The sequence below is a fragment of the Cornus florida genome, unplaced genomic scaffold (genome assembly GCF_030987335.1).
Source record: "Cornus florida cultivar Cherokee Brave unplaced genomic scaffold, ASM3098733v1 CherokeeBrave_3.0.0_Hap2_Chr11, whole genome shotgun sequence".
Taxonomy (NCBI): domain Eukaryota; kingdom Viridiplantae; phylum Streptophyta; class Magnoliopsida; order Cornales; family Cornaceae; genus Cornus; species Cornus florida.
In genome coordinates this window covers 132618523-132639260 of record NW_026775581.1, presented here as the reverse complement: position 1 = coordinate 132639260, position 20738 = coordinate 132618523, and the positions used below count along the sequence as shown (strand labels likewise).

Sequence of the window (20738 nt, the reverse complement as noted above, 5' to 3'; positions counted from 1 at the left end):
AAATCAGTCAATTAAATGATAGAGCGCACACCTCATGGACAGTGATAACAACCTCCCCAACCTCAAGGACAGATTATTACCTCCATCACCTTCCGGATCCCTTTGTACGGGATAACAGCAAGGAGGATGATGACGATCTTCCTGATTCAGTGTGACCACAAAGGAATTTAACAATAAAACGCACAAAAGCAATTACAACCACAACCAGATTTTCATACTGAACAACGAAATGCTGATTAAAGCATCATAGAATTGCCACATCCACGACAAATTTCCACACGAAACAAGAAACTACTGATTAAAGCACAATACAAGCTTATAATCTGTAATAAATTTGAACCCCAAGCACACAACTAGCACTGAAGATCTTCAAATTCATTAAGTTTTTGCTACAACCACGTAAATGGAACCTACAATAAGGTCACAATTGACAAGTACAGAGTACATCTCCTCCTACAAACTCGTCACTGCTGCCCCTCACCAGACTCCCGTTTTGAAGTTTCCTTGATCTCATCCCCACCTTCATCCTGAAATCAGAAATTTTATATCACAAAGCAGCAAAATCATGATAAGAAACTTTCCCGGGAAAATATTAACAATAAGAAGAAAATTTAGAGAGACAGAAGTGCACTTGCAAAGATAAGTATATATATATGGAAGTTACAGGGGCACTGACTTCTACTTGGATCCATAGTATTTGGAACCTTGCTATATAGCCCAATGCCCCGACCCCAAGTCCAGTACACTTCATGGACCCATTCGAAGGCGTAACAAGTGAGGAAAAATACTCTGGTTCTCTGACCCAACTCATGCTAAATTTAGAAACCTGTTTTTGGTTGCTAGGCCCATGTCATGGTAATTTACTTTACAGCCTACTCAAATCTATATTGGAACTTTCCAGGTTCAGTTTGTATCACTCATCAGGTTACTGCTCTTATCACACATCAGATTAACCTCTCATTGCCAAATTCAGGTTTAACATTTAAAAAACAGAGCCCTCCCCAAGTTGAAGTAATGGGTGGCAGGGACAATGCACAATGGCACAAAAACATGTACTTGATCCGTGATGATGAATAAAGCCATGAAAAATTGAAGTGTATGCAAGTCGAGTTCAATTTTAGCAAGAAACATATATCAAACATGCACAACTAAACACGCGGGTGTGCACTGGCGCGCACACAGGCGCACACACACACACACACACACACACGGAGAAAGAAAGATACCGTGATATCAGAAGTCCACAATGTCAGATTGTCTCGAAGAAGTTGCATGATCAAGGTGCTATCCTTGTATGATTCCTCGCCCAACGTATCTAACTCAGAGATAGCCTCATCAAAAGCCTGCCAAAGAAAGGAAAAATGAGTTATATAAATAGAACAAAATCAAGTAGTTCAGATGCAACTGAAAGCCACCGCCCCAGTGGATGCTGTCTCCATTCCAAAGTTATAAGGATCACCACAGGCTCATGTTTACAGTATTCTCACCAAAAGCAAAAGGACATCATTAGCTTTGAAGGTAAAGATTCACAACTTTAACAGCCACAGGGATATGCATATTGAAAAAAGGCCTAGAAACCTGGGAAATTTTAAAAGCTCGTATCAATTATACATGAACATTGGGTGTGTCCCCAATATAGGTACAGGTTCAAGTGTCAGATTTATCATATCCCCAAGTCCAAAGACATGACCTGGCAATAACATTCTTCTTTTTATTTCATAGGTGAAGTGGTTCATGCAACATAAGAAGTTCAGAGTGGCACTTTACTCATGTTAAAGGAACCATTCAATAAAAGAACATGGTAAGGTGGATTTTCCCTCTTGTAGTAAGCTTAAACATATTAAGCCACAAGCCCATGACAATTAACATAATTTATATCAACAAGCATATGGCAACTAAATTGCAGCCAATTTGATAAATGTATTTTTTTTTTCAAATACAAGTAGATAAAAACATATCTATAAGCGAAAGCATGAAATAAGTACTAAACATTATATGAATTTGCAATCAGTAATCACCCTTTTATTACAAAGAACTCAAGGGTAACAAATGATCTTTATAGAAAACTACTATATTAACTAAAAAGAAAATAAAATAATAATAATAATAATATACACATAATATACTAATATCCACATATCAAAGATGTGTTTTATGTTGCCACAGTAGCATTCTTGGAATGTCAACCAAACACATTCTCTCTAAAGCCTTCAAGCAATCAATGACTACAGGGTGATTTTGCTTACAAAAAATATATATAAAAAATAAAAATAAAAAATTTGAAAATAAAAATAGAAAGCTTATAATCCTTGTCCTGATATTGAGATTATTTGCCAAGACATTCACCTTTCCTAATATTGGCACTTCCTAAATAAAAACCCAAACATAAATATTATTTTACTTCAATCCCCATAAAACATAATTGATGTCACTAACATTCAGACAAACCCTCTCACAAATCATTAATCAGAGAAAACAAGACAGATAAGAAAGCCAAAGCAACTCTTCAATATCCAACCTAATACTTGCAAACCATAGAAACAAATTCATGATAGTCCCCAAGTGGAAAAGAACAACTTAATTACAAACCTAGTAAATAAAGGTAACGGAATGAGACAAGATAACCCAACTTCCTTCAAAAATGAAAATTAAAAAAAAAATGACTCTCACACTACAACACTTAGTTGGAAAGTAATCAAGCTAGGGCTTCAATCTGGGCGGTTAGACTTTTGAAGACCAAATCATCTAGTAAAAAATTATAATGAATGACAATGACACCATTCATCAGCTGATTATTGAAGGAAAAGAAGGAATCACATGGAAAATTGACAATCAGGTCCAAGAGAATGAACTCTTGCGATGATACAAGACATTAGGAACTAATGTAGAGCCAAAAATAATATATATATATATATATACACACACACATATATCAAATTATAGATAAAGGCAGGAGCATTGGTCAGGCCAAATGGCATATAACGCTATACTTTAACGCACCGTATTCGGTAAAATGGTAGTCTTTCGCTCATCTCCAGCTTCTATTCTTACTTTATAGTACCCGGAGCATAAGTCCAGCACTCCAGCTTAATGAAAAAAGTGGCCTTACCCAAACCTTCAAACAAGTCACACCAGTGGGACTGGGTATGTACTTTTCAACGTCCAAAGGACCTTTACTTTCAATTGACAACTGCCTCTTCCTGCTGCGGGGGTGTTACATGAAACCAAACCACCCCGCGCCCAATCAAGTACCAGTTGCTTTGCTAGTAGGCCCACTTAGGTCAGTGAGGCATTGTCCATTAGATCTTACCAATCTCCGGTGTGTGATCAACATGTTTCTAGCTTTAACTTGGTCGAGTAAAAATCATTGATTCTCCAAACAAATAGCGGAGTCAAATAAGAAAGGCTTCTTCAAAGCTCCCCCATCAAAAACCACCCTATGCTTGAATTTCAGAACATAAGAGAGAAGCATATATCACAAACTGAACTTTAGAATACAAGAGAAAATCATATATCACAAATAAAAAGAAGAAAATGATGCCTCGACCCAAGATATTTTCAAGAAAATTCACAAGTCTCCCCTCAATTCAAATTAGAATTCCAACCATTAAGACTACAGGCACATTTGGACACAAAACAAACCTCCCCAAGCACTTGTTAAGTGTAGGCTCCCACAAACCACAGTAACAATATCTTAACCTCAACAATAGAACTGGATTTAGGTCCAAAATATAACTGGATTTAATGACCCTAAAAATCCATCAATCCCCCCTCTACTCCATAATTGAGACAGCAGAGACAAACTAGAACTTTGCCCATTTCGTAACAATCCCATTGGGATGCATTTCTTCATGGATCTTAATCCTTTCCAAGAACATCAAGAAGCTCCACAAAATGGGATACCATCATGAAAAGCAAGTTGCATATTACCAGATAAAAAAGGCAAAAGCAGCATCCAGTGTGGAAATGATAAAGTAGAGGGTAAGAATTAGATCTATTATTGAAATGTTGGATGGCATAGAAAACATCATCTCCAATTTGAACAAGAACCAGAAACAGTCTCAGGTGCAGCAGACTGAGGATTTATTAGTAATCAAACCTAATGCATGTAAGAAGAATCTAAAAAAAGAAAAGAAAAAAGGGGGCAATAACTAAGGCTCCCAAATAATAAGTCATTTTGTTGTCCCCCTTCTTCTCACTACAGAAGCTAATTAAATTGAAGCTTCCACAAAGTCGATCCACTTTGACCTACAGATTCAGGACCTCAAGGCCAAAATAATAAAGAAGCCCAGGCAGTAAAAATGATGCTCTAGAATAGAAGAATCTTGAAAAGCAAAAATTGCTTTAATGCCTACCATTTTAGTCTTTGCAGGAAATAATCACCAATCTATTCCAAAGGCTAGATTCTTTTAACCAACATTCATTCGTCAGAGCTTTCCTTTTTTCAAAACCTACTATTAGAACCCATACCTCCAACATTGCAACCAATAACTTCAGTTGAAACTGTCCAGTCACCTATTCTAAATTCAAAGACTCATAGTTGATGTTGGAGTCCATATTCAATGGTTATCCCTTTCTTTTCCGATTCCTACGATTTGCCAGTAAATCAAACCTCAAGCATATATTTAGTTAATAAGTAGAGATTTTGAAATATCAAATAATTTTTTTTTTTAGTTAAGTAAGCTATACCTGCTTTGCAAGATTGCAAGCACGATCAGGCGAGTTAAGGATTTCATAATAGAAAACAGAGAAGTTAAGTGCAAGTCCCAGCCTTATTGGGTGAGTAGGAGCCAAATCAGCCAAAGCAATATCCTTCATAGAAGAAAACATAAATAACTCAGAAAATGTTATAAGAACACGGCATGTTAACAAGAGCAAAATATAATGGCACGGCAAAATGATCGCCCACCTGAGCAGACTTGTAAGCTACCAAGGTGTTCTCGGCAGCCTCCTTCCGCTCAGCCCCCGTCTTAAACTCAGCCAAATACCTGTGGTAATCACCCTTCATCTTAAGATAAAACACCTTGGACTCAGCAGATGAGGCTGAGGGAACAAGATGCGACTCGAGAAGGCTCAAAATTCCATCACAGATCTTGCTGAGTTCTGCCTCAATCTTTCCCCTATACTCCTTGATTATGGAAACATGATCTTCATTTCCACGGCCCTCTTCCTTCTGCTCAATGGAAGAGATAATCCTCCAAGAAGCCCTCCTGGCCCCAATCACATTCTTATAAGCAACTGAGAGTAGGTTCCTCTCCTCCACGGTCAGCTCCTCGACATCCACTGTCTTAGCAACTTTCTCCATGAACTCGACCATTTCTTCATACCGCTCAGCCTGTTCAGCCAATTTGGCCATGTAAACGTTTTCCTCTCGTGATGATTCCGTTGGCAACAGCAACATCTTTGTTACAGTATACTAAGACCAACTCCTGCGTCGCAATTCCAAATATATCCATCATAAAGATGATCTAAACATCATAATATGGCATAACATGCAAAGCATTCTTTATAACCAATCGATAAACTGGTATTCAGTAAGAAAACAACCCTTCGAATGGTTTCAGAGATAGCTTGCAAAAGGAAGAATAGAACACATTATTAAGCCTTAGCTGGTCCAAATAGTTGTACTCTGCAATATTTAGTCCAAAAATCTAAAAACCAAAATCTAATTTATTTATATTTTCTACATCAAGACAGTAACCAGCCTTAGAATCACAACGCTCTGGTTTTGCTTGCCAAAGTATACATATATACTTTCATAATCTTGAAAGTTGGATCTTATATTTTACGTGGTTTTACTCCTTATTGTTAATTATTATATATGTGTGTGTGCAAGTTAAAACACACGTATTACCTAAACTAAGTGATCAATATTCGGTTTTACTTATCTTCCCACACACAGCAACCAAACAGAAAACTAGGGCATATAACTTAGCAGATCGAACCATAAATACTGGGAATAAATCAATTGATAGTAAAACAATCAATAACCTGATATATCAATTTGAGGAATCAATAAATCGAAAATCAAAGATTTTAGATCTACATAAGAAGTGTCTACAGTAATACAAACAATTGCTTGAATATCAAATATCTAACCCTAACCCTAACTGCAATAGCAAAAGAAAATGGTTCCGACATACCTTCCTCCTCGAAACAGCGAGCCTGTAGCGAGCAAACTCAGCGATTGTAGGGAGCGAGAAGACGGAGGCTGGGATTAAAATGGGCGACTTCCGTGGAGAAAATAGTGGTCCAATGAGAACTCGACACGTGGTAGTCAACGGAGATCGCCACCTTGACGTTGACCGCCAAAGCCCTTTATTTTCACTTTCGTTCTCGTGAACCGTGAGGGAAGTGGGGCACTGACTATGGCTCGTGTCACGGTTTAATAATTAGGAAGGTGACTGGCGCCAAGCCCCAAGGAGTGCGTACCCCGTCACGAAACATTTACAACCGGAATAGATGACATTGGGTTAATGTTTGGCTTCACGGAAAAAAAAAAAAAAAAAAATACAAATTTCAAGATTGTATCATAAATTGTAAATACATGTGAATTGCTCTAACAATGACGTTTTTTTTTTTTTTTTAAGACTAGTTATTATCTTAATATTATCTTTTAGAAATGATAAAGATTTATATTCTTTCTCTATCATAATTATCATATACGTCAACGTTGAAGTCTATTAAAGTAGTCATCTTTTACAATGCATTCAATAATTGTCACAACTAATTTGGTTTATGCAGAAGATATACAAACATAATTCCAAATTTTAGAGTTATAGTTTCAGATCAACACATAAAAATTATTTATATATTATTTGGTTAATTATACACACCTTCAATATATAAATATATATATACATACACATATTGCGTTCAAGTAAAAATCTAGAACTAAGCCGTGTGGTTGCCGTCGACAACTTCCAATAGGAAATTTAAGAATGATTCAAGAAAAGGAAATTAACTCTCAAAAGAAAATATGAACTCTCTCTTGCTCCGAAAAGAAAAACTAACTATGTCACGTTTCATTAGTGATAAAATCATGAAAATTACTTCGTGATGACTATCATTTTCCTAATGTTTATGCACGAATGCATATTGTGCACATAAGTTTCAAAGGTTAATATTGTATACATACGAATGCATGTTATGTACATAAGACTCAAATAAAACTGACCCACAATGCACCGGATGCACTCAATACTTATCGGTCTTTGGGCAATTCTCACTTTTCCCGTCTCAGTTTTCTTTTGAAATAGTACTCTTCAAATTTGCCTCTCCTTCCCACAAACAAATTCATAATTACACTTCCTAATCTGCTAATAGTTTTCCCAATTTTTCTCACTAATCATTTTTACGTTTTAACTCATTAGTCATTATTCAATCTGCCAGACCCGTCCGAATTAATAATAAATATGCAGTAGTAAATAAATATTCTTTTATTACTCATAATTTTATTCTCTCTATTTTTTAAAATAATTTTAAATGTTAAAAAAAATAATAATAAAATAAATTGTCATAAAGTACTTGTCTATAGTTAAATTTTTCTACAAAAGTATGCTCTCTTTTAACTTTGATGCGAAATATTTCTGATTCCGTATTAAACTCAATCCAAATGAGCATGACTTTAAAATTCATATTCAATTCCTTATAGAAAAACATGAATGTGAATAGACAACAATTTCCTTGGAAAATTTCAACCATAACATATTACAGAAATTATTTGATATTTAACTATATGAATAAATTTTGGCTAAGAATCTGAAAAGCATAGTTAGTTCATGGCTTCATTCTAGCACATCCACCAATATTAGTCAGACCATAAAAAATTGGATCATGATTATATTATGCAGACATGGAACACAAAGCATAAACCATTTGCTAGTGTTTAGCTTACTATATCATGGTGATAGTGATAGTGAGATACAAGGAGACTTTCAGAACATAACATTCAGAAAACACAGAAAATTAAGCCTAATTACCATCATTCACACGTTTGAGCAAGAACCTGCATAAACAGATGGAAGCTGTTATAAACAGATGTTTGTACGCCACAAATCAAAGATTTTACTGCTTACGTTTGAACAAGAAACATTACTAAAAGGTAAATAGTTTGAAGAAGCTGCTGATATGTCTTTGATTATAGCATGTATCTGATGGAAGACCTTCCACTAACAAAAATTTTGCTGTGATTGCACAAAACCTCCCCCAAAAACCTTAAATTACAACCACAAACTAGTTTACACTGAAGAAGTTGGAAGCACGCATAAACAATTCAAAACACCCAGAGAATCGGAGACACAAGAAAACCCTCCATCTCACAAAAGTGCACATGAAGGTACAGTTATCAAGTTGGCTTCCGCATGTTCCGACCTGCGCGAATTACTTCATCAACAAGAAGCAACTGGGATGTAATGACAGGTCTGCAAAACATAATAAATGTAGCTTAGACACATCCACAAAAGAGAGGCCAACATAAAAAGAAAATAATAATGTAAGGGCTCGTTGCTCAGATGGAAAGCCAGGACAACGTGATTCCCGGTTATTCTTGGGGAGACGAATAACGGTACAAGCATTCCAATGGTAGTAATTTGTTGAGAAAAAAGATATATACATATAGAAAAGCATACATATATAAGAGCATAATAATATATTTAAAACATATATATAATTTAATTGTGAAGTTAAAGGGAGATATCGGAGCCATCTCCTTGATTTGCCTATGGCTGTTTTCCGAAGTAGCAGATATTTCAAGAAACATGGAAGGTTCTTTGAAGAAAATGAATTTTACATACCCAGAGTTTAGGATTTGGCGCTTCACAGAGTAGTTGTCAAAAATACCCTCCATTTGGGGGTCAATAGGATGACCTGTGTGCTGATCTAAACCCACAATATTCCCTCTGTCATGCTCCCCCTAGACAAACATCAAATAGAGGCGAAGCTACAATTAATTTACTCATCAATTATCAAAAAATACAGAAAAAATATCTTAACTGCCATAAAAGATTTACCGTAAGAGCAATGATCACATCTTGAGTGTCAAGACCAGAATTTTCAGCAAGTGTCTTAGGCACCACAAGAAGGGCATCAGCAAAAGCTTCAACACCAAGTTGGGCACGCTGTTCCAAGTTTGTAGACAACCAAAAAATTTATAAGTATATCTAAGGGCTTAAGGATGTTTATATGGCAGCAAATACATGATCTGCGAGAACCATTACCCCTTGAACAGTTTTCTTTACTTCATTGATCAAGTGTTGTCGGGCTGCAACTTCGAAAGCCCCTGCCCCCTGCACCCCAAGGTAGAAACATGCTTTACTAACAGAAATCTGATACTACAAAACCATTTAATGGACAGGCCATGAAGAATATACAGAGCATGTACACTTTGGGAATGCAGAATGTAAGGTTTCTGGTTTAATCAACCAAAATAACAGTCCATATAAACCAATCAAGAAAAGCCAAAAATTGTATATACACAGATTAGGAGCTTATATCTTGGACCAAAATAATTATTTATGAACCGTGTATAAATGCAGATATTTATTAAGTTCTGGTATTTAAAATAAAACCAGTTAATTCAGCTGACAGATAGTCCCTTGCAATTTTTCCTTTCCACTTCTTGTGGTCTCTGTTTATAATTTGTCCAATTTTTCTCCCAAACATACCTACACAACAAACAGAATCCAGTGACAATTCATTTATCTTGATACCTCTACCATAGTAACCATACACACTTCTAACAAATCCATCTTTACTTAAAAAAATGGGGGAGGAAGGTGTCTTTGCAAAAACCAAACTGCAAATTTCACTAGCTGAGTCAGCCTAGTTTACCATAAGCTTAATGTAATCTTCCAAAAGTGGAATTAATGAATTTCGATACATTGAACCACTGTTCTTAGTTTAACGTATCAATTGACATTCTTTTTTCTTTTTTTTTTTTTATAAGTAATGTATCAATTGACATTCAAACTGCACAACTCTTATTTGTAGCAGAGCCGAGGACTACATCACATCAAACTTTTAGGTAGGTCTACCATGCACTAAACAAGCCACTGTACTCATTCCATTCCACAGAGAGATTAAAAAAATGACAAAGTAAAATCGTGATTCTTTTCAATGGAATATTGAATTATACACATCTCCTATACAATAAATCCATGCGGCTACCATCTAAGCACCAGATGGTATTTTCTAAACAAATCACAGAATAGTCAAATGCTGCAGAAGAAATATTAGATACTCACACACAGTATGAAGAAATATCAGCATGATTAACCATGATTGCAATGAGATGTTAAAAAACAACTTACTAATACAACTGATTCATCTTCGATAGTATTTTTGACTGCTCTCAGGCCATCACGAACAGCATCTTTAATTTGGGCAATTGTATGGTCATTAGGTCCTGCACCATTCAATATCACAATGAGTATTGGGTTGCTCCACTGAATGTACTACTTGCAACAAGATGGTGTACATCATATAAACAATATCAATAGAATAACTGCTTCAGCAAGGTAGTCAAATACCATATGGCCATATTATTAAATAACAAAAGCAACTCTTAAAAGGGTCAAAAAAAAAAAAAAAAAAAATTTGATGTACCTTTTATTAAGATTGTGCAAGAGTAAGGATTCTTGACATTTTCCACGAAAGTATACTTCTCTTCTCCAAGAACATGCTCGTATACAACTCCAGCCCAACCAAGGCAATCAGGGGTCAAGTCATCAACAGAATTAACAGCCTCCCCTCCACAAGCCAAAACCAATCTTTCCATATTTCTCCTCTTTGCCCTTCGAAGGGCAATTATCTACAAATAACTGATTTAGCAAGTAGGAAAACAGGAGAAGGCACAAGAAGTACAAAAAAAAAAAAAAACTAATCTGACAATTTGGTAATATTCAATAGAGTTACATCTGTAGCAGTCTCTGTGAGCACCAGATGCATTGCTCCTTGTACCAGTAAGCAGTTGTTTCAATAAAAGATGATAAAGCATCAAAAGTATTAAATTAAAACTAAATCAATGAAAAATGGACATGTCCATAATCTGACAGATTTTGAAGTGAAAATAAATTGAAGTTTCAGTAGAACCCCATTTGGTTCTCTACATGCGACCTTCTGAAGTATCTATTTTGCAGTTTTAACATTTTCTTCCTACCCTAACTCGTGCCATTTTCCCTCTTCTTGATATATGTTGCTTTCAAATTAATATACAAAGGTAATTAGCGTGTAATCAATATCATACAAACAACCAATTCAGAAATGCAAATCCTCCAAGTCGCACCAAGTGAAGTAAAAACAAAAAATATGTCTGAAAGAGTTTTTATCTCTTAACCTAAAATTAAATAAGATATATAATGAAAAACAAATAAAGATCCATCAAAGACCATGAACACATAAACACGCTAGTATATAACCATATAATCAATACTGGGAATTCTTAAAAGATCATATTTAAAATACAATTCTAGTTCCAAAGGCAGTAAGCAACCACAATAATTAATAATCACAACGTTCAGCTTTTTGGTTTTTTGTTTTTCGTTTTAAAGGAGAAGACGCCACTTTGGTTATTCCCTTGGTAAATCACATTGTGAGTTTCAACTAACACGGGAAACCCAGCAATGGGCCTAACACATTATTGTCTAAGACTATGGGAGTGACAAACTGATACTCTGCAGAGTATGCAAGACTTACCCCTGCCCTAGCAAGAAGGTCCAGTGATGGAGGATCGATTCCTTTTTGATTAATAACAACGAAGTTATTATCATTGCCTGAGCAAACCTGCAGAAGACCGCAACTATAAGACATTTTTAGATACAGTAAGAACATAAATGCAACTCTCAGCACCAATACCAGGATAATGCCTCCATCTAATTCACTACCTTATTCTTTAGTTCAATAATTTTTTTCACTCTCTCATCAACAGAACGCCTTTCTGCTGCAACCATTGCCTCTCTCTGCTCTGCATTTGAGTAGAAAAAACCTGCATTTATTTCACTGAGAGGGAAATTGTCAGTTCCTTGTCCACACATTATCCAGTAACATCAAGTAAACCATAGTTAAGTGGGTCTACATCTGATGCCAAAGTCTGTAATTTTCATATCAACATGGACTTGAACCAAGCAGAATATTAATCCTAGAAACATTCAAGAACTTACAATTTGACAAAATCTTAATTGTTTATTAGCAGAACTGATCCTTTCTTTCTTTTAAAAATATAAACCAAAAAAACAAATGGAGGTCAAGACAACTACAAAATAAAATAGAGCAAAACAAAGAAGCAGAACGATTAGTTTTTACCATTAGAACTATGGGTGTTAAAATGATATAATATCATGTGAAAAACACTACCTTCTATTAAATCTTATCATTCCGTCATTTCAGAACTTGCACCATATGCATAAACTAATAGAGTATCACATATGGTACATCAACGTGAAAATTTTAGGCCCTTGCTCACTTCATCAGTAGCTCATATTAAGATAACATTAACTTACAAGGTTCAAAGTCTTTTAAGGAAGAAGAACGGATAACAAGGAAAACACACATTATATTCATCAATGTATACCTCTTCTCATACTCTAATGATACATTGCAAGTCAAGATATAACAATTCTCTGCTCTTCGTTTCATGTCTGGATGCCTAGAACCATGATCAAGAACAAGACCCTCAACCTGGAAAACAGTAGAAATGCAGCATGAGAAAAAATGGGGGACATAAATTGGACTCTCTTTCAAGTACACAGGTGTTCACACACACTTGTTATTTGACAACTAACCTATTCCTTATATATCTTGTTATTTGACAACTAACCTATTCCTTATATATCCTTTCTTTGCATAATAATGTTTTGTATGGAACAAAATTTCAATACAAATAAAAAGGAGATTGAAAACAGTACCAAATCTCCAACAGAACAAAAGGTCCTCTCGGTATTATACATCAAAACCTGTGATGGGGATCTTACGGCTCTTGTCATTTTAAGAAAGATGTTTCATCTGTGTTGGACAAAATGGCTTTGAACCTCTTCAAGTCTAAAGTTTTACAAACTAATAAAAGTCTTTCAAGAAGTAAATTCTATATATCCAGAGAACTAACCTTAATAGTAAATATTGAAATTAAGAAAGGGCCATAATGAGTATTCATAAAAAAACATGCAACAACCACTACTATTACAACTTACACTATATTCTGGACTTAAATCAATAGCACATTATTTACATAATATTCTATATCCAAAAATGAAATTCATACAAAAGAAAAGTGAAAAATAAACTGACAGTGATGTTGTTGACCTACCAAACGGGTGTCTACATCAAATTTGTGGCGCATGTGCATAATCTCAACCATAAACAGATCAATAGCTTCCTCAGGCTTGCGAATGCAGAGAACCTGTCATCAATAATCCATTAATAGTTGCACAACTTGCACGACAATATGAGATAAAGGAGAACCACATGTGAAAGCAAACTTGATAGCAACATAAAGCTAAAAAACTGCATAACAAAATCTCTATTGAACAGCTTTGGTCCTATAAATGAATTTAATCTACAAAGAAAATTCCAAAATAAATTAACACTAGGAGAGCTCACCGCATTTACAACTATGTCAGTCAATTGATCCGCCATTGCTTCATATAACTGCACAACCAGAAGGAAACTGGAATCATATACCATAAAACAAAATCTGCAAGATCCAAGTAACAAAAGAATAAAACACAAAGAAACCTTTGTTCTTAATGTTGTTCTTGCTACCATCTTCAAAATCTCTCTATCAGGTTCATCACCCATCACTACAGGAGTCTTGAACTTTTCAAGAAATTGCAGCGTTGCTCTTTTAGCGATTTCAAATCCATCAACTAGAACACGTGGATGCATACCTGAAAAAATCAAATTTTCCATATAAATATTGTAAAGAGCAAGCAGGAGGAAAGGGAAAGGAGGGGGGATAGCAGACTCGGCAATTGGCATCAATCCACAAAGTTAAACCCCATATGTCCGTAATCCCAAAAATAGTAAAATACAGACATTATTGTGCAATTCATTTTAGTATAAATATCAACAGGAAATGTAAACTCGACCCATTCCACCCAAAAATGGGCCAAACCATGGTTAATTTGTTGATAATTCCAAATTTTAAAAGACAAGAAAATATCATTTATTTGAATGCACAAAATTGTACCACCAGGATGAGTGACTAAAAATTAACAAACTAATAATAACTTGACTAATATATATACATATAATTATGATAAAACTTTTAAAGGGAATAATATTTTAAAGAAAAAAATCAGAGGCATAATTAACCTTCGTCAATGTAGCGTTCCGATTGTTTCATCAGCTCGCCAATAAATATGACAGTTGAAGTAGTACCATCTCCACTTATATCATCTTGGGCAACAGCTGTCCTTGCAATCATAATTGCAGTTGGGTTCTGAATTTGCTGCAAGCATAAACAGGAAAAGCTTATCCACGTTGCAACAAAAAATGATTGCAGACGTAGATTTGAAGATCCGTGATGAGGAAGAAAAATTAGTATGGTGTTAGGTAAATTGAGGTTTTGAGAAATAAAAATTAGTAATTTCTCCATTTCCTCTGGCAACTGTTTCTCATGCTCCTCATCTCTAACTGAACTTGCTAAAGTTCAAATTTGATTTATCTCTTTTATATATTCAGTCTATAGCAACAATTATTACATAAGCAAGTCAAGTGATTTCTTAGCACGCAATATTCCAAAAATCATATTCCTTTCTCTCTTTGCAGGATTGCTATCAACGATGTACATTTCAAATATCTACTATTTCTTCGAGACCCAAAACCCACAGCGAGGTTCGATTAGTATTTCATAGCTAGTCCAGAAAACCAAGAATCCTATATAGCAGTTAATTTATTCAAATGCCACATGAGAAGTAACATGTACCATCATCATCCTTGCCTTAATCCCATAAGAAGTAACATGTATAAAAATGCCAAATGAAATCCGGAAAACACATTGCACAGACACTTAATAGCAATAGAAAAAAATGCAGATATTAACAGTTAAATCGACAATATCACAAATTTTAGACTTTTGGAATGAAAGAGTTAGAAATAGAACAGACCATTTCTTTCAAGAGTGTGTTACCATCTTTTGTAAGCTTAATATCCCCGGCTCCACCAACAAGCCTATAAAATGAGAGAGACCGAAGGAAAATCAAATCATATAGCAGATGAGAAAAACATATCATTGATGAGAAAGGTAAATACGAAAACACACATCTTAATGGTGCCTTTGGGACCTAGGTTGGTCTTGAGAACGTCTTGCAAACCCTTGGCGGCATTGATGTTCATATGAAGAGCAGCGGATTTGTTGAGTACTTCCGCATTAGGGTTCAAAACTCGAAGAGACATTTTTGCTGCTGCAGAGTAAATAGATCCAGCGAATCAATAAATAATAAGAAGCATATACACGCATAAGATACATATGTGCCCATTTATAAAGAGAGAGATTACCAGCAAGAAATCAACTGAACTACAGATCAAGGGTTGAGGAGAGTTGCTGCGTCCCAAAAAAGAGCGAGCGGGAGAGACGGAGAGAGCACTTTCTTGAGTGAAACTGGAAAGTGGTGGGTTTTAGGGCTTTCTCGAATGGTGTCTAGAGACCTTTGAACACGAAACGGCGACGTTGTGTTGACAATTAAATAAAAGTAATAATATTGCAAATAACTTCCTCCACTACAAATTATAATTCGTAAAGTTAATTTTCTACAATTTATGGACAAATCTTTTACTTTTTTTTTTATTTTTTTACCTAAATATTAATTTATCATTTACTTTAATTTTATAATTAGTATCAATGTATCCTAAAAAATATATATTTAAATAGAGTTTTAACTACCATTTTTTTAAATGATTAATTTATTATTAAAATATTATTAATTATAATAAAAATTATTATACTCAGTTTAAACTTTTTTAGTGTAAAAAAAAATACTTTTTTCATATAATTATTTATGAAAATTAATAAATTACTTAAATAAAAAACACTTTCTTTTTTTGCTTTTCCTAGTTATACTCAAATACCTACTTGAACCAACTCTTTGGGGGTTAAAATACTTTTTTTTTTCATTCAATATATTTATAAAAATTTAAGAAATTACTTAAATTGTTATAAATTTTTCTACTTAAGATTTTTGTTTAAATAATTAATTTTAAAAATTAAAGTAAATTTATGCAAATTTAATGAAAAATGTCAACAAATTAGTATGAGTTTTTTTATAATTTATTTTAATAAGAGAAATGGATTGTGTAATTTAATAAAAGGGTATGGTTATTTAATTAAAAGATAACCCAGGCATGAAGGCATTATGTACCGTCGAAGAGTATTAGAAGATTATTTGTAAATTCAGCTATAGTAATTTTTTTTTTATATTTCACTCATCAATTTATAATAAACACACTTAAAAGTTTATTATTTTCTTTTTGCCTGTAATAACGCGTTTCTAAACGTGATCGTCAAACATTTTTTTTTTTAGGTACAAGAATTCTCCTCAATATCCAAAAAGGAAAATTTATGATACAAGTTGGGCCATCATGGACGTGGGCCTTTCCTCTTGCTTGGTCTTATTTCTTGGGCCCCTTTGCCTAGATGATCAGCCGAATTGGTTCTCCTTCGAGATGACCAAATCTGTCTTGGGCCTCGAGTAAATTTAGCCCATAGCAAGTGTGAGTTGTTGTCCTTGACATGTGGCATGCTGTGGTTGACAAGCTATTATTGGTGGAGATTTTTACTCGGCAACTTCTTAAGCATAGTTTGATATGCAGGAATGTAATCTGAATTTCATTTAACTATATATTCTCTTGCTTGGTATAACATTTAAAATGAGAATGATCATTTTGAAGGAATGAAAATCAATTTCACTTATAAAGAGATGGAATAAAAAATTTTGCCACCATCACCACAATCACCGCTACCACATTTCGCCATTGCCACCTCCTTCCATTGCCGCCACCGCCACATATAATTGTGATTTCATTCTATCATTATTTCTCATTTGTAATCAAATAAAATAATGATCATTCCATTTTAATTCTCATCTTCATTAAATTTCATTTCTGCGTAGTAAGCCGTAGAAAATTGCTCAACCTTTGACAATAAACCCCTTTTATAAAATTTATACAATTTCTTATTCATTTTCCGCCATATATAAAACCTGTTAGCTCAAGAAATCCCTCTGAACTAATAAAACGTTAGTTTAAAAACTACTTCAATGGCACCCAACTTTGTTGTGTCATTCTTTGTGAGAAAAATGTCCTTACACTCGTGTTAAAGTATACTATTGGGACTAAGTTGGGTTAAATGTAATTTATACAATTCATGCAAATTGTATGATAAATTTTTTTAAAAAATAAATAAATAAAACATTCTTCTACACCAATAATTGAAATTTTCAAATTTTACTTTGCAAATAATGGGTTTTGGAAGCCAAATTCATATACATTTGAAAATTCAAAATTTTCAATTGTTCATATTACCTTTAAACAAGTTTGTTCAAAATATTCTGTAGCTTTTTCTCATATTAATTAAATAATTAAAAACAAGTATTTAAAAAAAAAAAATTTAAAAATATCTGACTTTGAATTTTGACCACACCGAAAGTTGCAAATTAATTATTTAGATAGAGAATTCCCAACTTTCAGAAAGATTTTATTATTCATTGAAGTGATCAATACATAGGATTATACGTCATAACCAGTACAATTATTACTCTCTACATAAATATCCTAAATGTTGCACTCACTAACTTGATATATATATATATATATATATAGAGAGAGAGAGAGAGAGGGTCAGAGAGGCATTATTCTTCTTTCCAATGAAGAGTTAGAATAGCTTACCCTTTTACCTAAAAAAAAAAAAAAAAAAGAAGAAATTAAACTAGTTTGCATGTATGTAGAACCTTTGAATGAATATCTAAATGAGTAAAACTTTTGAATAGCTACATGAGTAAAATTTACGTGCTTAAAATTCTCTTGTGTTGACCTATTTCTTTTTTCTTTTGACGTTGTTTCTCACACAAGATCAAGATTATAAAATACATTTATAGATATTTGTACATATAGATTGGTAAATCACGACCTGCAGCTCATAATTCACACTGCTTATTGTTACAAAATAAAGCTATGCAAATATTAGTAAAACTGATTAAAATTATACTTTGACAAAATTAAATAATGCTTTATTTACTCATTTAATACATCAAACTCTAATCATATATGTACATATAATTGCTAGAGTGAAGCGTACCCTAAAAAAAAACGGCCAACACCTTGTTCATAGATTCAGTTCCAACCCTTGGTGGCACATGTATATATATTCTGATATCAATTTTGGTGCATGTTGTATATATATTCTGATTTAAGCCCCATTTCTTGAACCAAATGGGCATCAAAGGCTCTACTTTTTCTTTCCTTATGAAGGGCAAAGTCGTGTTTCATGTCACCAAAATCAATTCGAAGAATGATTTTCTAGTGTTATCAAAAGAGTTGAGTTCCAGCAAATTTGGCTCAAAAAATAATTAAAAGGACTAAAATATCCAAACAATTACGTACTCTTTAATTGGAAGAGCAAGAGTGCACGTCTAGATCGAATTAATCTATTTGTCATCATCAAAAAGCGAGTCATAGTATGCGCGCATATGCTTTCTTGCCATGGACATGAATGCTTTGTTCAAGCTGTACCTTTGCCTTGCCATGGACATGAATGTTTTGTTCAAGCTGTACTTTTGAGATGCCAGAAAGAGGATGCTTAAATTTAGAATCAATTGATAAAACTATATACAAAGCAATTGCTTTTTTATATTTTTCAAGTACACATATTATTTTTGCTTACATCTTACAAATTTCGACATTTTGTGATTGGTTGGGACCACATGGTCTCAAACTACCTAATATATGAGTACTATTTTCATTTTATATAGTGATTTTTTTTACCATAGATAACATATCACCTTTCAGCGTAAGCAATTTTAATGGGTCTCTACCTCGTGTTTCATGGCCATGAAAAGCAACCGATCACCTTCCAGCCGTGGTGAAGGTCCGAGGTCGAGGCTCGGAGACCATCCAACCTTGGCACCATTGTATAACATAAGCTACACATAATATCTTGCTCAAATGAGTGCTCCATGTGAAGCTTTAAGCAAAGCTCATAACATCCCTTTCCTGCAAGAACACAGTATAGTCATGTAGTTATCATGTGGATTATTCATAAAATACATTTCATGTTCAACTCTTTCACCTACATCTTTACTTTTGTCAGTGAAAAATGGAAAGTTATGGGAAAAAATGCTTTAGTTCCATGGATATATATATATAACTCCAGATATCTACATTTAAGGCTATGTTTTTACATAATTTTTCTAGAGAATAATCTATCGGAGTAAATGAGTTTACCTGGTTTTCAGAGTCCTGCACTGAAATGTTGAAGCCATCTTGTTCTTCTTGGTCCATCTTCTTTTCCTCCATTATTTTTGAAGCATTAATGGTCATTTGTAGCACAGTACTGACAGAGCTACTCATTTGAAGATATTTAGGAGTTGGGAAGCTGATAGAACTTTTGTTTCCTAGGCCTTCCATTGGGGTTTAATAAATATAGACGTTTACACAACACAAACACACGTGTACGCAGCTCGCACGCATGAGAATGGGGGATATTGATACAATACCGCCTCAAAATTTCTCTTTTAAGTACCGTATGTTCCAATAATTTTTATTTTCTTATTTATTATTATTATTATTTTTTAAAGTTAATAACCACACACACATGTCTCCACTTAAATTCGAATTCCTGACCTATTGGTCGTTCCAATAAATTAATGAACGTATAATACATGATCGAATGGCTCGGATGGCAGCGGGCACAATGAAAATTTTCTCCTCCAGGGATGACTCAACTCCAACATCTTATTTGTCCATAAATCACTTACGACACCATCTTCACCACATATGTAACGCAACCTTCTAAAATCATCTTTATCAGTGATGACTTAAGTATTGTTCCTAAACAAAACTTTGGGTGACAGTGGACCAATTGTTATTATAAAAACTAAGACAAGTTGATTGGACAAAGATAATATAATTAGATAGAGTCACGGACGTTTATTGTATTACAAATGATCCACTTGGTTGGATTAGATTGATTAATGGTCATTTTGTTTTTATATATTTTTTGACGGGTGGGTTGAAAAAAATTTAAACTTAAATTCACCAGAATTTTTTTTTTTTTTTTTTAACGAGTAAATCACATAGATCAGGCTAATAATTTGTAACAGGATTTTTTTTTTTCGGAAATTAGAGACAAGTTGTCTGGTTAACTCATGATTTTGCGGTCCACACAAGAATTATACGAGTGGTCCTATGTGACACGACACTTCAAATTCAATCGAAAAGTTGTCGGTGCTTTAAAATTTATCCTTGAGACCTACCTCGTTTCATTTAGGTTTTATTTGGTTCATTAATTTAGTGATTAAAAAAATAATAATTAAAGTGAGACAAGTTTGTTTGGATGTTAGTATTTGGTTATTGTAAAATATTTGCGAACGAATAATATATTAAAAGACTAAAATAATTCATTTTTAAATTTTTATAAGTTATTTTATACACTTCGTCTGGACTCGATCAAACCTAAATTTTTGCAAAACATAAAAATGTAAAATTAAAAGAAAATAAAAAAAATTTCAAAAAAAATATTTTTCATCAAA

General features: G+C 33.9%; 2 protein-coding genes across 3 annotated transcripts; both read right to left on the bottom strand.

Moving 5' to 3' along the window:
- Positions 1–192: 192 nt before the first annotated feature.
- LOC132283217 (14-3-3-like protein A) lies at positions 193–6345 on the bottom strand. The gene is made up of 5 exons (XM_059785144.1): positions 6144–6345; positions 4910–5429; positions 4690–4812; positions 1227–1343; positions 193–527 (listed from the first exon to the last, which is right to left on the bottom strand). Exons 2-5 carry the CDS (start codon positions 5399–5401, stop codon positions 465–467), a joined length of 795 nt encoding a protein of 264 aa, XP_059641127.1. The 5' UTR covers positions 5402–5429; positions 6144–6345; the 3' UTR covers positions 193–464.
- A 1698-nt stretch (positions 6346–8043) lies between these two features.
- Positions 8044–15652, bottom strand: LOC132284667 (T-complex protein 1 subunit zeta 1). Of its 2 annotated transcripts, none has more exons than XM_059786790.1 (16): positions 15493–15652; positions 15257–15398; positions 15102–15165; positions 14308–14443; positions 13729–13880; positions 13594–13641; positions 13301–13393; positions 12569–12675; positions 11883–11997; positions 11695–11781; positions 10606–10810; positions 10311–10405; positions 9219–9287; positions 9012–9119; positions 8796–8914; positions 8044–8423 (listed from the first exon to the last, which is right to left on the bottom strand). In XM_059786790.1, exons 2-16 carry the CDS (start codon positions 15388–15390, stop codon positions 8348–8350), a joined length of 1608 nt encoding a protein of 535 aa, XP_059642773.1. In that variant the 5' UTR covers positions 15391–15398; positions 15493–15652; the 3' UTR covers positions 8044–8347. The 2 variants fall into 2 exon arrangements, with proteins under 2 accessions (XP_059642773.1, XP_059642774.1); XM_059786791.1 differs by having other exon boundaries at positions 15257–15395; positions 15493–15635.
- Between the last annotated feature and the right edge of the window lie 5086 nt (positions 15653–20738).

What these genes read in the sequence shown, in the direction of transcription:
- LOC132284667 (XM_059786790.1), bottom strand. Translation starts at nt 15,390, where the DNA reads ATGTCTCTTCGAGTTTTGAACCCTAATGCGGAAGTACTCAACAAATCC. An exon ending in TCATTAGAGTATGAGAAGAG is followed by an intron (nt 11,998 to 12,568) that starts GTATACATTGAT and finishes TTTCCCTCTCAG; the next exon opens with TGAAATAAATGCAGGTTTTT. An exon ending in ACCTTCTTGCTAGGGCAGGG is followed by an intron (nt 10,811 to 11,694) that starts GTAAGTCTTGCA and finishes AGTTATTTGTAG; the next exon opens with ATAATTGCCCTTCGAAGGGC.
- LOC132283217 (XM_059785144.1), bottom strand. Translation starts at nt 5,401, where the DNA reads ATGTTGCTGTTGCCAACGGAATCATCACGAGAGGAAAACGTTTACATG. An exon ending in TAGCTTACAAGTCTGCTCAG is followed by an intron (nt 4,813 to 4,909) that starts GTGGGCGATCAT and finishes TCTTCTATGAAG; the next exon opens with GATATTGCTTTGGCTGATTT. An exon ending in CTTGCAATCTTGCAAAGCAG is followed by an intron (nt 1,344 to 4,689) that starts GTATAGCTTACT and finishes TTTCTTTGGCAG; the next exon opens with GCTTTTGATGAGGCTATCTC.